The sequence below is a fragment of the Phyllopteryx taeniolatus genome, chromosome 15, assembly GCF_024500385.1.
Source record: "Phyllopteryx taeniolatus isolate TA_2022b chromosome 15, UOR_Ptae_1.2, whole genome shotgun sequence".
Lineage (NCBI taxonomy): Eukaryota > Metazoa > Chordata > Actinopteri > Syngnathiformes > Syngnathidae > Phyllopteryx > Phyllopteryx taeniolatus.
In genome coordinates this window covers 8335422-8350785 of record NC_084516.1, presented here as the reverse complement: position 1 = coordinate 8350785, position 15364 = coordinate 8335422, and the positions used below count along the sequence as shown (strand labels likewise).

Genomic DNA, 15364 nt, shown 5'->3' with positions numbered 1-15364 from the left:
GTAAATGAAGGTCACAGGAGGCAATTAGACCAGTGAACGGCATTTTTGTTTGTTGATTCTTGACTGAGTGACACACAAGGTATGTTTTTCCAAAGCGTTGGATTACACTGAGTAAAGCATATTCACACACAGCGATTAATGCTTATAGTGTGTTCATTGTCAGTGCCCTTTACAATTTACATATACACATATTGTCCAATTGGAACACATTTTTAGGTCACATGAATCTCACGTTTATGTAAAACAATCAACCCTGGAAAAGCCGTAGAAAACTGCATGAAGATAGATTTCCTTTTTAAGATCACTTTTTTCAACTGCAAGTAAATCCCGTGCCTTGCAACAGAAAAATCATCGATTGCTACGATTTCAGCAACAAGAAGACCACAGAAAACAAAAAAAACAAAAAAACAAAAAACAGGAGACCCCTAACCCCCGCCCCAAAATCAATCACCACTAAATCAAAGTGCAAACTAAAAATTGGCTTACTTTTCCTGTTGATATAACAAACCAATTAACATTCATTTCCTGCACATGTAAAGATGGCTTTAGCTCTGGCTTCCTGTTTGTTTCCTGCAGGATCGACACGCTGGCAGCAGAGCAGCTGCCTTGTTTGCGGCCGACCACATACACACATCAGAGGGCTTCTCGCTGCTGCCCTTATCACACCACATTAACCTCCTATAAACATGCCGTGAAACCAGCTCAGCACACAGTGGTGGCATGTGTCTGCAAATTTGCCAAATCCGCAAAGGATAAACTGAATTCAATGTTAATCTGGATAAATATTTTATTGTTGACATGATACTGCTGTTACAATCATCTTACGCTTTAACTGAAATGTGAATGAACAACGCTGTTTGTCGCACACTTATCCTTGTTTATTTGGGGCGCCTTATTGTCATTACATTGTGACTGACCACTAAAAAGCATGTTTCTCCAAATTTCCTCATTTTAGTTTTCTTTTAAGCACAAAAATCATAAAAACGAGAATCTTGATCACCAAACCAGATCTGAAGAGCACAGATCTCCGCCAAAGTCTGTGTAAAAGTGTATTAATCCATAATAATTTAATATAATATTTTAATGATGACATTACGATGCCATTGCCAAAGTCTGTTATTTGCAGAATTGGCCACTTTTGTTTACTGGTGCTGTGGCGCAATGCAGGCAAGGAATGGGACTGACGTATTTCCAGGTCACAGATATGCAATAATACTCACCGGTGCCTACGTGGCAGCCATGTGATGATGGTAATATCTATTGCATATTGTACACAGAGAGCGAGAGAGAGCGAGAGAGAGAGAGAGAGAGAGAGAGATCCTAAACTAACCAGCGATAGGGGTGAAAAGCTCTCGCCTTCAAGCTTTCTCACTTGGTGGAGGTCATTTATCATTTCCCAAACAAGAAGAAATTTTAAGATCCATGCTTTTCACTTAGCATAGCATTAATGACAGGATGGGAAAATGTATCAATGAGACCAAATACAGTACCAAAAAACACTGTGAATGTGTCATTCAACTTAAAAGCGAAACTAAGGTAGTTAAATAAATTAAACAAAAACATTGACAAAAAAAGACAACACAGTAAAATGTCCTTCCATTGGACACATACAGGCAAGCAAGTGATTAACACTGATACACAAAGTTGAATAGCTGTCCTTTCTGCTCCAAAAAAATTGCTTTACAGTGAGACACATGATAGACTTATGGTGGTTAGTTCCTGATTCTGTCCAAAAATATACTGCATATCTATTTATATATTCATATAAACAACGTGTGATAATATTCCTTTTTGTAATAATTCTAAAATACATCTATAATATTTAGACAATATTTACATATTTCCCCTGACATAGGCTATTATGTAACATATTAAGCACAAATTCAGATTCTTCTAATATGGAAGAATAAATTAAAATCTGGAAACACCACTTTCAACATGGCCAGGGGACTTAAGAGCTGATCGATACGAAACATGCACACATGCACACGAACATACACGCTTAAACAGACGCACTCATGGTGACGGTGTTAATGGTTAAGCTACAGCGGCTGAAATAAGTATTTGACACGTCACCATTTTTCTCACTAAATATATTTCCAAAGGTCCTATTGACGTGAAAATTTCACCAGATGTTGGGAACAACCCAAGTAATCCATACATAAGAAAGTTGAACAAATAAGATCAGAAATTAAGTTATGTGTAACAATGAGAAATGACACAGGGAAAAAGTATTGAACACATGAAGAAAGAGAGGTGCAAAAAGGCATGGAAAGCCAAGACAACACCTAAAATCGATCAATAATCAAAGAGCGATCCAGACCCTTGTCAGTGCAAGTGAACATCAGGTGGTTCAGTCCTAATTGATGGCCTACAAAAAGGTCTCATTGCAAAGGTGTGAGTCAAGACACATCTCATGATGGGTAAGAGCAGAGAGCTCTCTCAAGCCCATTGCAAACTTATTGTTGCAAAACATAACGGCGTCATTGATTACAGGCTCATATCTAAGCTTCTGAAAGTTCCAGTGAGCATGGTTGGGGCCATAATATGAAAGTGGAAAGCCAATCATACCACCATAAATTTGCCTCGATCAGGTGCTCTTTCTGACAGAGGAGTGCAAAGAATAACCAGAAGAGTTGTCCAAGAGCCAAGGACCACCTGTCGAATCTTCAAAAAGAAATGGAATTAGCAGGTACTGTTCTTACCAGGAAAACAGTGAGTCGCCACGGCCTGTATGCACGCCTATCACGCAAGACACGTCAAAGCTCGTTTAAAGTTTGCTGAACAACATTTGGACAAGCCAGTTAAATACTGGGAGAATATAGTCTGGTCTGATGAGAGCCACAATTGAACTGTTTGGATGCCATAATGCACACCACGTTTGGAGGAGAAATGGCACTGCACATCACCCTAAAAACACCATACCAATAGTGAAGTTCGGAGGTGGGAACATGATGGTGTGGGGCTGCTTCTCAGAAAATGGTACTGGTAAACTTCACATTACTAAAGGAAGCCTCAATGGGCAAATGTACCGAGACATTTTTGACAAAAATCTGCTGCCATCTCCAAGGATGACGAAAATGAAACGAGGGTGGACATTTCATCAGAATAATGCTCCAAAACATACTGCAAAGAAAACTCAATTGGTTTCAAATCACTTGAATCCAATCGAAAATCTATGGAAAGAACTGAAACTCAAGGTCCTGAAAAGAAGCCCACGGAATCTTCAAGATTTGAAGACTGCTTGTGTGTAGTAATGGACCAAAATCACACCAGAGCAATGCATGCGACTATTTTTTCCATACAGGAGGCATCTTGACGCTGTCATTGGAAACAAAGGCTTTTGTACAAAGTATTGAATAAATACCAGTCGGTGCGTTCAATACTTTTCCCTTGTGTCATTTCACATTATTATCCATCCATCCATTTTCTGAGCCGCTTCTCCTCCCTAGGGTCTCGGGCGTGCTGGAGCCTATCCCAGCTGTCATCGGGCAGGGCAGGAGGCGGGGTAGACCCTGAACTGGTTGCCAGCCAATCGCAGGGCACATACAAACAAACAACCATTCGCACTCACATTCACACCTACGGGCAATTTAGTCTCTCACAATTAATGTATGTTTTTGGGATGTGGGAGGAAACCGGAGTACCCGGAGAAAACCCACGCAGGCACGGGGAGAACATGCAAACTCCACACAGGCGGGACCGGGGATTGAACCCGGGTCCTCAGAACTGTGACGCTGACGCTCTAACCAGTCGTCCACCGTGCCGCCTCACATTATTACACATAACTTAATTGCGGAGCTTATTTGTTCTACTTTGTATGTATGGATTACTTGGGTTGTTCACAACGTCTGGTGAAATTTTCCTGTCAATAGCACCTTTATAAAATGTATTTAGTGAGAAAAATGGTGACGTGTTAAATACTTACATCAGCCACTGTATGTAAATGAGATTTCCCTGTTTGTGCTATAAGACTCACAAATAAAAGAACTGACGTGTGCAGCATTTTTATGTTCCACCTGTTTTTTTTCAACAGCAGAAACTCTATTAATATTTAAAACACGTACTGTGATAGTGCCCTTACATTCTATTCAAGGCCTCATTTTGTAAAACAGATACTCCACCGGCATTGCTGGACCACATTGTCCCAAATACGTCTGTTTTATATCCATGGTTGGTACTATTAACCCAACAGTCTGATTTCATCACCTCCACACCTTCTCCAAAGGAGTCCATAAGATTCTCTTTATTGTCGTCGATCGCAACAAATACTATGCTAGAGAAATATAGTACACATCTGATGAATCAGTGAGGCACACAGGAGGATCGGTGAGTACGAACAGAGCGACGAGGGCGAGGGCACGTTATAATAGTTGTCGTGGTTGAAGTCTCGACTGGGAGGCTTCACTGTGATGTAACCGTTGACGACGCGAGGGGGTGGCGGAGACTGGGCCACGGCGCTGTAGAGACCACAAATGAGAGAAGAAGAAGAAGAAAAAAAAAAGACAGTTTTAGTTGAAATTCCAAAACCAGAACCTTGAAAACTTTTGGTATAGTATGAAAAATCACGTCATCTGGACCATACACTTTTTGACGCCCCTGGGTCGGCAGGGTAATGAACATCAGGTGGTTCAGTCCTAATTGATGGCCTACAAAAAGGTCTCATTGCAACCGCCACAAAGGTTGATGCCACAAGCTGAAATGGCATTGAAAGAATACAACTCTACTAACCCTTACATCCTGTTCATTTATGATTATGAACTACACATATCTTCAAGGAGGTATTAATCCATAATGATTCAGAAAAAAAGGACAGTTTTTGCTACATTGCAGGGACAGTATGTGTTTACGCAGGTGCAAATCTATCACCTTTGTCAAGGCACCCTATGACCTTTGTATGACTTCTGTTCCTTGTTTATTCTGTATGATCATTCATCTGCTGCTTTACTCTTTCCCGGTTTCGAGTTTTCCCCAGGCCCCGTCAAAGACCAACAGGTGCGTGTTTTTGTGGTAACCTGTGCAAATGTGGTAGAAACACAGACCGTTCTCGGGAGTGTTCGAAGCTCCCTCTTGTCACCACAGTGCCATAAAGAAGACAGACGTTTTGACATGTATAGTTTGACAGTTCAAGATTCGCACTGTTGCCAGCATTTTCCTTGTTTTAACACACCCCTCAAAGTAAGTGCATGTGTCACAGCGTGAATGTGAATCTCAGGGCTGACACTGAATCATACACCAAATCATTTCAACACTTTTTGAGAAAAGAAAATCATTTTAGCGATGCAGTACGGGTACAACAACTGTCATTCCCATCCTTTACACACAGTAAAAATGAGCAGGGTGGTCACTAAACAGAATAGTAACCATCCATCCATCCATCCATTTTCTGAACCGCTTATCCTCACTCGGGTCGCGAGAGTGCTGGAGCCTATCCGAGCTATCTTCGGGCATGAGGCGGGGTACACTCTGAACTGGTTGCCAGCCAAACGCAGGGCACACATAAACAAACAACCATTCGCACTCACATTCACACCTACGGGCAATTTTAGAGTCTTCAATCAACATACCACGCATGTTTTTGGGATGTGGGAGAAAACCCACGCAGGCAAGGGGAGAACATGCAAACTCCACACAGGCGGGGCCGGGGATTGGACCCCGGTCCTCAGAACTGTGAGGCAGACACTCTAACCAGTCGGTCACCGTGCCGCCCAGAATAGTAACCTTACGGTAAAAACAAAATGATTGCACAACACATGACTATTACATAAACACTAACACAACTACAACAACTACTACTATGGGGAAACAACAAACAACAACTAAGTTAACAAAAAAACACAAAAAAGGCCATGATGCATGCTAGGAAGTCCACCATCAGCTTCTGCTGCAGTGTCGGGGAAGTTGACCCTGGGCATCCCAGTATGCCGAATGACATTTGTAAATAGTTGTAGCTAATTATGTGTTTTATCTTTCATGTTAGTTGTTGTTTGTGATTCCTCGTAGTGTAATAGAAGTCATATGCATGTTATACTTGTTGTGCATTGTTTTGTTGTATGCTAAATTAAGTTACTGTAATTCAAGTGTGAAATTGGTGATGTCACGTTCCTCTTTGTTGATTTCATTGGGTGGGATCCATGTGAATTGCCTGTGTGATGTCATGCAATTTTATGACTTGGACATACCACCATGACGCCAACATAACTTGTTCAAGACATGATTAATCAACATCGACTTTTTGATTATTAGGCCCATCCCTATATTGAGCCCCCTTTTTCTTTTTTCTTTTTTTTAAATAAAAGGTTCAGTCATTTCTTCTCTCCAGTTTTGATGTTGAGCCCGTGGGGCTTGTTTGTTTTGCCTGGCACAACGCCAGGCAAAACAAACTCAACTCTCTGAAGTAGGGACCTCTGCATAGCAGCAGCTTGGAAGAGCAACTAGACACAACATTCTGATAATGATAATCACATGATTATAAAGATCGCAACCATTTCAAGAAAGAAAAACGAAAACAAGACTAACATGAATTTTAAATTAAGTATATCATATTTAAGATAGGCGACAAAGTGGGCGAACTGTTAGCACATCTGCCTCAGAGTTCTGAGGACCGGGTCCAAATCCAGCCCCGCCTGTGTGGAGTTTGCATGTTCTCCCCGTGCCTGCGTGGGTTTTCTCCGGGCACTCCGGTTTCCTCCCACATCCCCGAAACATGCATGCTAGGTTAATTGAAGACTCTAAATTGCCTGTAGGAGTGAATGTGAGTGCGAATGGTTGTGTGTTTATGTGCCCTGCGATTGGCTGGCGACCAGTTTAGGGTGTACCCTGCCTCTCGCCCGAAGATAGCTGGGATAGTTTCCAGCACGCCCGCGACCCTAGTGAGGAGAAGCGGTACGGAAAATAAATGAATATTCAAGCTATAACTATACAGTATTTTATCCAGTCTTTCAGGTTTGAAGGTTTCTTTTTTTTTTTTGCCTCCGCAATTGATAACCGGAGTTTATGAATAAATGGCTCGTGCATCAATTTGACCTTCTACATTGTAATTTCTAGGCTATGACCTTAAAAGTTCCGATATTTACATGCAGGAGAATATGTCAAGCTAACAAGAGAAAGATCACGAGGCCAAGGAAAGGGAAGTAATTATGTATTTGCTTTGTTTAATAAATAAAGTAGGTATTTACATTTAAACAATTTATTTTCGATTCATAAGATTTGATTTCTTTTTGAGAGAGATACCTAAACCCTAACTCATGAGACCTGGGTTTTGTTGCTCCTGAGTTTTGGACTATCACTACCTTTCCCATTCAGGCACGTGGTCAGTCATTAAAATATACAAAGATGTCAACCTTGTACGCTTTGGCACAAGTGGAAACAAAGTCTGTTTCCTTGCCGCCTAAAAAGACAAGGTCTCTTAGAAAATGAGAAAACATTTCTGCAGGCGTAATGAAAAGCTCTCTCAAACGTCCCCCGTTTAAAAAATGAAAAACCCCCAAAAGGGCTGGATTATTCATCTCCGTGTGTTTGATAAAATTGACCTTTCTGTATATAGGTAACATTAAATTGACTAAACTCTAGTTTCGTCTCAGTGGACACAATCTTAGTTGAAATATAATATCTCTGAAATGCCCATTACTGATGCATGACACTGATTATTAAATATGAAAACTACCAAAAACATTCCTAAGCACGTTAAGACAATGTAAAATGAACAAAGGGGAGTAGTAAAGAAAGGTCACACGATCCTCTTGGATGATCTTGGAAATCGTCCAACAAAAAGCATGTATCTACAAATGTAGTGAATTGTTTATTTTTTACCCAACATGGGTAAAAGAAAATAAAAATAAAAAATCCAATTTGGAGTGTATGTCTACATGACAAACACGGTGGAGATTACCAAGCTACAGTGATGATAATATATATAATGACATATAAACAATAACATGGCAAGTAGTGATACTAGTCTCAACATACAGTGGATATAAAAAGTTTACCCACCCCTGTTCAAATGCCAGGTTTTTGCAATTAAAAGAAATAAATAAATAAAAGAGAGACCAAAACTCTCAGTGATCATTAACCAATTCAAGTCTAACATTCATTTCATCGGACAATAACACATTTTCCCACATGTTTTTGTTAGGGTCTGATGAAACCAAGTTGAAACCTTTTGGCCATGATTCCAGAAGCTATGTTCGGTGCAAACAGAACGCTGCTCATCACCAAAAGAACACCATACCTACAGTGAAGCATGGTGGTGGTAGCATCATACTTTGGGGCTGTTTTTCTTCAGCTGTAACCATTTTCTGAACCGCTTATCCTTACGAGGGTCGCGGGTGTGCTGGCGCCAGCCAATCGCGGGGCACATATAAACAAACAACCATTCGCACTCACATTCACACCTACGGGAAATTTAGAGTCTTCAATCAACATACCATTCATGTTTTTGGAATGTGGGAGGAAACCGGAGTACCCGGAGAAAACCCACGCAGGCACGGGGAGAACATGCAAACTTCGCACAGGCGAGGCCGGACTTGAACCCGGGTCCTCAGAAGTGTGAGGCAGATGTGCTAACCGGTCGTCTGACATTTGAACAGGGGTGTGTAGACTCATTTAATCCACTGTAATTGGTAATCATTTGTACAAGCTATAATGACAATTTGACATTATATTATCTTTTGCTAATCTGCATTTACTTTTTTTTTTTAAATCAACATCTGTATTAGAGTTTTAGACTCACTTAGTGCATGTGCATGTTTTTAGCCATATTATACAACTATATTTTACTCAAAATGGGGGGAAACATGGTTCATATTTAATGTGATTTAATATACAGACAAACAAATGCAACGCGAACTCCTTCTCCTTCCCATACTTACTCCCACCATCAACATGATAGATGAGTGGCTAGAATATCAGCAAATTAACTTGGTAACCACATGCCTAATCACTCACAAAATATTAGTGGACCACACCTGTGCTGTGGTCTTGTTTTCATCTGAAAGGTGAGCTTGTTTCGTTGTCCGGTTAGTCCCTGCCTGAAGCTACGGAGAGACCAAAACCGGATTCTTCCGAGGAATTCCCAGGCAGCTATTTTCACCTTTAAGTCACCTATACCAGCGAGGAACTAGGCAGGACTCATTTGTCACTGCAGGGCATGTGTGTTCAGCTAGAGTGTGTTTGGAGTGCATAAAGAAGATGGCAATATGATATGTTGCGTGTTTGAGCTTCCAGCACTTCAGCAGGAAGTGTCAGTTATGTTCTCCAGGTTAACGGCGGGGGTTCTGTGTTGCACATTTGGACCCTTCCCTCTCTCCCTTTCCCCTCTCCTTGACGACCGTGATTATAGTACCTCCGCAAAGGAGGGTTATGTTTACATAGCATGTGTTTTTGTGCTATTAGGTGCTACTGTGTGCGCGTGCATGTGTGTGCATGTTTAGCTAAAAGCTAAGGAACACTAAACCAAGTTTTGCATCTGAGACAGGTAAAACATTTGTTACAGTGAACCCATATTCGCTGTTTGAAATTTCTCTTCTCTTTTTTTTTCTGGAACCTATCTTTCTTTATTTGCTTAAAAACTCACCTGTATATTAATTCATCTTATGCAGACATTTTGGACAATTTTATGCTGACAACTAGGGTGCAAATGGCTGATTTATTTCTGAGGGATATTTAGCATGATTCAAGTTGGACACTTTCCATGGTAATGACAAGGGATTAGGTTTGAAAAATTATATTTTTGAGTGAACCCCAAGAGAGTCGCAGTTTGGCATCCACAAATTCACATTCACAGATTTGTTTTCTCTTTTATCTGCTGAAAAAGTCACCTATTCTCTGTTTTTTTGTGCTAAGGCCAAAGCAATAACTATTGTTTTAACACCATTTTATGGCATCTTGGTGCCAATGAACTATGTTGAGAGGAGTTCAGGATCATCATTTAGAAAAAAGTAGTACTTTGATGTAATCCTGTGGCATCTTGTTGCCTAGGACCTATATTGAGTTGAGAAGCTTCATTTTGAAAAAAAAAAAAAAAGAAGCAGTACTTTAGTGCCAGCTTGTGGCATCTTGGTACCCAGGAACTATGTTGAAGTGAGTTGAGGAGCTTCATTTAGACAAGTACTTCTACTTCTATGGGGCATTAGAAACCTTTATTGGAGGGGCGTCATTTATTTCTGGTTTTCACTACTCGTAGGTGGTCTCGGTCAAATGCTGTACGTATAATGTTAATGTGGACAATTTCATTTAACATGTTCAGACCTTATCTCTGTAAATCTTTTATCAAAACATGTTTGGATTTCATTATGTTTTGTCTTCCAAAATTTCCAACCATTTTTAAGCTCTTTCATCGCAGTCGTACACTCCTTGATTTTAAAGGTGACCATATTTTGTTTTCGGCTGGCATCTTACCTCTCTTCTATGCGCACCCAGAGATCATTGAAATGCCTGTGCCGCTGTTTCTTCTGCTTGTTTCTCCGTTTTTTCTTCAGCATCTTCTTCTCCGCTTTCTCCAGCAGTTCCAGGCTGTCCGAAGGCAGAAACATGTGGGTGAACCGCTCGTCCTCCAGGGAACGCCCCTGATCGTCGTCCCTCTCTGGGAGTTCGTGGAGGAAAGGCTCTAGGAGAGGGGACTCGTCATTATGGTCCTCTGGCTCACTCAAATCTGATCTGGATGATAATCTCCTAGATGGTTGATAACAAAAGTAAGATATTGTTGACTTGTAATGCTAAATATCACCTTCCCCCAACCACCCTGTTCCTTTTCTAAACATGATTTATTCAGTGACAGCTGCCTTCACAGTATGCTATGCCACACTGCATAACATGCCTCACATCAAAGTGGGAGCCGGGCCTTTCACAACACTTCATAGGTGGTCAGTGTAGTCATAGTGCTGGTACAGTCTAATGAGGTAGTTCATCACACGCTTAGAACTATCCTGTTCGACACCTGCCCACGTTCTATATGAGCTGGATTGACTTCACTTGGTTTGAATTTGTACGTCAGACCAGCATGAGGGCCTCGAAATAGCAAAACACCCGCATCTTGCCTCTGAATGTTCATTGGGCTAACATACCACATAAAGAATCACTGCACTCTATAGACAGTTTCTGCAGGTTTAAGAAGCCAGATTTAACACACTTTAGCATACATACTCCTCACCAATCATCAATTTAAGACCCCTCATTCACTAAATAGATCACAAGAAGTAGCTGACTTGTGACTCAGTATTACATAATCATAATTTTGTGTTATATTTTTGGATATTCTGTATTTTGTTTGTATATTTGTTGCTGTTACCTGCTAGGAAGATTTTACAGTATTAAAGCAATATACCTAAATTAAACATGACAACATTTTGGTCCTAAATATGATTTTCCAAAATAAAGGCCTTATTTGTTGTTAAAAAAAACAAAAACTTATTCAATAAATTTGTTGTTTGAAGCTCATAAAAATACCTTATTGCTGTTCGATTTTATGAAAGCAGCTAATCTGAAAAATAAGTCTAAGTTTTTTGTTTTTTTTAAACAACAAATAAGGCCTTTATTTTGGAAAATCATATTTAGGACCTTTTAAGGCTCTGCAGACACGCTTTAAATAGAATAAAACTCTCCAGACACCATGCACATAAGGCCTCAACTATGTTTTCAATCTCCCATTTTTCCTTTTTGGTTGTTTATTAAAACATAAAACTTGTTTCTAGATTTATGATTCATTCGACATAAACTCTCCAGAGCGGAGAAATTATGACCTGACAAAAACCATGACACAACAAGTCAGGTTTTAGGACATATGGAGGAAGTGAGTACTGGAAGAAATGAGAATTCGTCAGTGGAAAAGTGCCCGTGGGTGTTTTGTGATTATTCGCAGGCAACATATTTTGAAGCATTACAGAACATCTGTTTCAGTTATGGAGATGAGCACATACCAGCTATGAAGTTGCATGAATGTAAAAAAAATGATTTCCTATTTGGAAGTCAGTCAGTTGGAAGAAATATTACTGGCAGGAACCTGAAACCTGTTTAAGTGATAAAACAGGAGCTTTTACAGATACATGCTTTCAAATCTATTGTGTCTTTGTGTGCCCAATTCTCTTTCTATATTTTTTACATAAAGCTTTTATCATAAAGACAGATTTTTTTTTTATGTTGCCACAAGGAAAATATTGAATGAAGTCATGTAGCAGCCAAAGTGTATGACAGGCAAGAAATCGTAGTACATACCTGTTTATGGGCTGCCCGGCAGGGGTGTGCTTTACGTCGTATCCTTGGCGACGAAGCACATCAATTACTGTATTGTTACCCAGGAAGTGACCTACAATCAAAAGAAGAACACTTTTTTTATTATTATTTTGTTGATGAGTACTTGGAGTTCACCTGATATTGAGATGAACAATTCATCTCAATATCAAAAACAAAGGGAAAAGAATTAAACTCATTCAACCTTATCCCAGCTGACTTTGGTTCAAAGGTGGGGTGCACCATGGATTGGTCACAAGCCAATCACAATGTACATCAAGAAAAACAAACATTCACACCTTTAGACAATTTCGGGTCTAAAGGAACCTAACACGCATTTTTGGGGAATGTGGGACGAAGTACCTGGAGAAAACCCATGCAAGCGCGAGGAGAACATCTGAACAAATAGCAAATAGGAATTATTCAACAATTATTCACCCAGCCATCCATTTGTTATACCACTTTACCTTACGAGGGAATACATGGTAACATGACAACATAAATATTATGTAATAGGTAACAATTCACATACAAGCCAGTTATTCCTTTCCATCATCTTAACCATGGAAAGTATTTCTTTTCAATTCCTGCCACTAAATTATCGCTCTTCCGCATCATGCATCACCATGCTGTCGTTTTTTGTTTTTTTTTTAGGATTAGGTCATCCTTGTCTTAACCCCCCCATTTGGATCCTGCCTTCCTCTCCAATTTTCAGCATCCGCCAGCCATCTTCCTTACTTCCCCTTGTCCCTCTCTCTCACTGACCCTCTCTGCTAGGTGAAGTGGGACCATTGAGGCTTCAGGTTGCCGTGTCAAGAGGTCTCCATTCTTAGCCTCGCTGTGACAAAGGGGAGCCGGGGGCCATTGTTTGGGCCTTCTCAGCCGTGGCACCATAGAGCTGTGTGAACAATGAGACCCGGCACTTTAATCTGGCCCACAGCTATTGCCAGGGAGCGGCTGGGACAGGATGCACTATTGGAGCCATGATACCATCTTCTACCTGTAAAATGTTTGCTAATGAACATTTTTTGCTTTTTTTTTTTGCTTTTTTTTTTTTTTTTTGCACAAACTGATCTTTACTGTATTGTTATTTTGACAGCATTCAGTATTTTATTTGTACAGCTTCAACCTGCATTCTTTGAGCAGTAATCACGGAATAGACGGTAGCCCGTTTGACATTCTTTGGACGTTGGAAAGCGGGAGCAAGACGGTGAAGCTTTCCAGCCAACCCGCATTTAGAAACATCTCAATGTGATTTATGTGCGTTTACGTCAGGGGATTAAGATGGGACAAATGGAGCTGTTCAGCACAATGTCGAGCTTTAGAAGGGCGGGCGGATTTCCAAACTTCAAAGGGGTACACGCACACACACACACACATGCAAATTCTTCGAGATCATTGGAACCATCAATTATGTCATGTTCTCCAAGGCCTTAATGTGAATTTCAGGACTACAGGTGAGATCGGGGAGTTGAACAACTACAGCGCTGATGTTAGTGTAACAAGACCTCATAGAATACTGTGCTCTGTGCCAGAAAAAAAAGTAGGAGTAAAGCTTTTCAAGTGTAAAAGATTGCACAAACATGGCATTTCTGTGTTTTTTACAACGTTTTTACAACAAACAAGCATTTAACTGTCAGTAGTAAAGAAAAGGCATAAAGCTAGTTTATAGTTTTCACCTTGATATACTTCAACAATATTACAGTAAGTCGTAGATGGAGTTGCTTTACCTTAATGAAGTCAATAAAAGCACAATTTCACACTTAAATCCAAAGAGCTCTTTGCTTACTTTATTCTTTTATGTATAGAGAGAGGAGTTAAAGTGAATGCCACTTTTCACCTATTTTTGACGGTCAACCTTAACAAGAACATATTTCACTCTGAGAGCAGTCAAACTTGCATGGAGCATACCAGTGCACCAAAGTTAAACAAAAATTAGACGTCTTTGCTTAAAAATGATTGATGACCCTGAAATTCTTTCTTAAAAGAAGATCCCAAGTATGACATTGTGACCTGTGATGAATCATGAAAGATGATTGTGAACGTTTCCAAGATATCACGAACAGTACTGTACTAATTTGTAACTGGAAATTTCCGTATTGCTTTCTGGGATGTTTCCATTTGACAAATTCGTTGTTTCTATTTCATTTTAAAGAACTAGCCTAGCTTCATGTAAGTTTCAAATAAGGAGAATACTTGTGTGCGATTGCAAGAACGACACCGGATCATTAGAGTACACAGATACTGATGTTTAACATCTTTACTGAGTTATAAAATACCCCTCACATGACAAGGTAAGAGTCGCCACGTGGGTTCTTACTGCTCTTATAGTGTGCGGTATTCTCGTGATAACCAACACAGCACACATGACGATATCTCCACCGACAATTGTGAGTCTCCGCCCCCAAATCGAACGCCTGTCGTAGATTGACCTGTGGGAGGCAGCATGGTGACACAGGGCATCCCGACAAAGGAGAAGAAAGAGAGTAGTTGTAGTTGTAGTAGAAGCTAGGCTAACCGTTAGCTCCTCTGTTTGCAAACTCTTGGCATTTTTATTGTGGTGAATGATTTGGGAGACGTTATACTCAAGCTTTAGGTCACTACCATTCACAAATCTGCTACTTTTAAGGTTAAGTCTAAAAAATGCAAATTCTGTCCTCACGTTTTGCAACGACTGTAAAGTCTGATTTACAGTATATTTATAGATTATACCAAGGTACAGTAAGTTCACTGTATGTCGCTCCAACATTGAGAGAGGCAAGATGGCTGAGATAAAGACCAGCGGCAGGCCTGAAAGCTCTTATTCACAGCATGCTCATGCCGTCATCTATACAGTACATGGGGCCATTTATAAGGTCGTCGATGAGCTAACGTCACGTTTATTCGCATATTAGTGATGGGACAGACTCATTTGAATCATCACCCAGTAACAAAGATTTGACATTTGTGTCTGTGCTCACACAGAAAGCCCGTCAATACAATGGAGGGCTAAAAATATTACAACATATGGTAAGTCTTAAATAGTATTCATTTTCCATGCACATCTATATTTACATTAGAACTTGTAAGCAGGGCTCAGGCGGCACTTCTCATAACATGGCGACACGTTGGATAAACAAACGCTACAGGTGGCGCTGAG

The 15364-nt window shown here is 40.3% G+C and overlaps 1 protein-coding gene across 2 annotated transcripts in view; it reads right to left on the bottom strand.

Moving 5' to 3' along the window:
• Positions 1-1273: 1273 nt before the first annotated feature.
• The window catches only part of trabd2a (TraB domain containing 2A), a 75611-nt gene continuing 61520 nt past the window's right edge, over positions 1274-15364 (bottom strand). For both annotated transcript variants that reach the window (XM_061747651.1, XM_061747650.1), the window contains 3 exons: positions 12211-12301; positions 10399-10671; positions 1274-4460 (listed from right to left, as the gene is read on the bottom strand). In XM_061747651.1, coding sequence (XP_061603635.1) covers positions 4277-4460; positions 10399-10671; positions 12211-12301 — 548 coding nt within the window. In that variant the 3' untranslated portion in view covers positions 1274-4276. The remainder of the gene's footprint in view (positions 4461-10398; positions 10672-12210; positions 12302-15364) is intronic.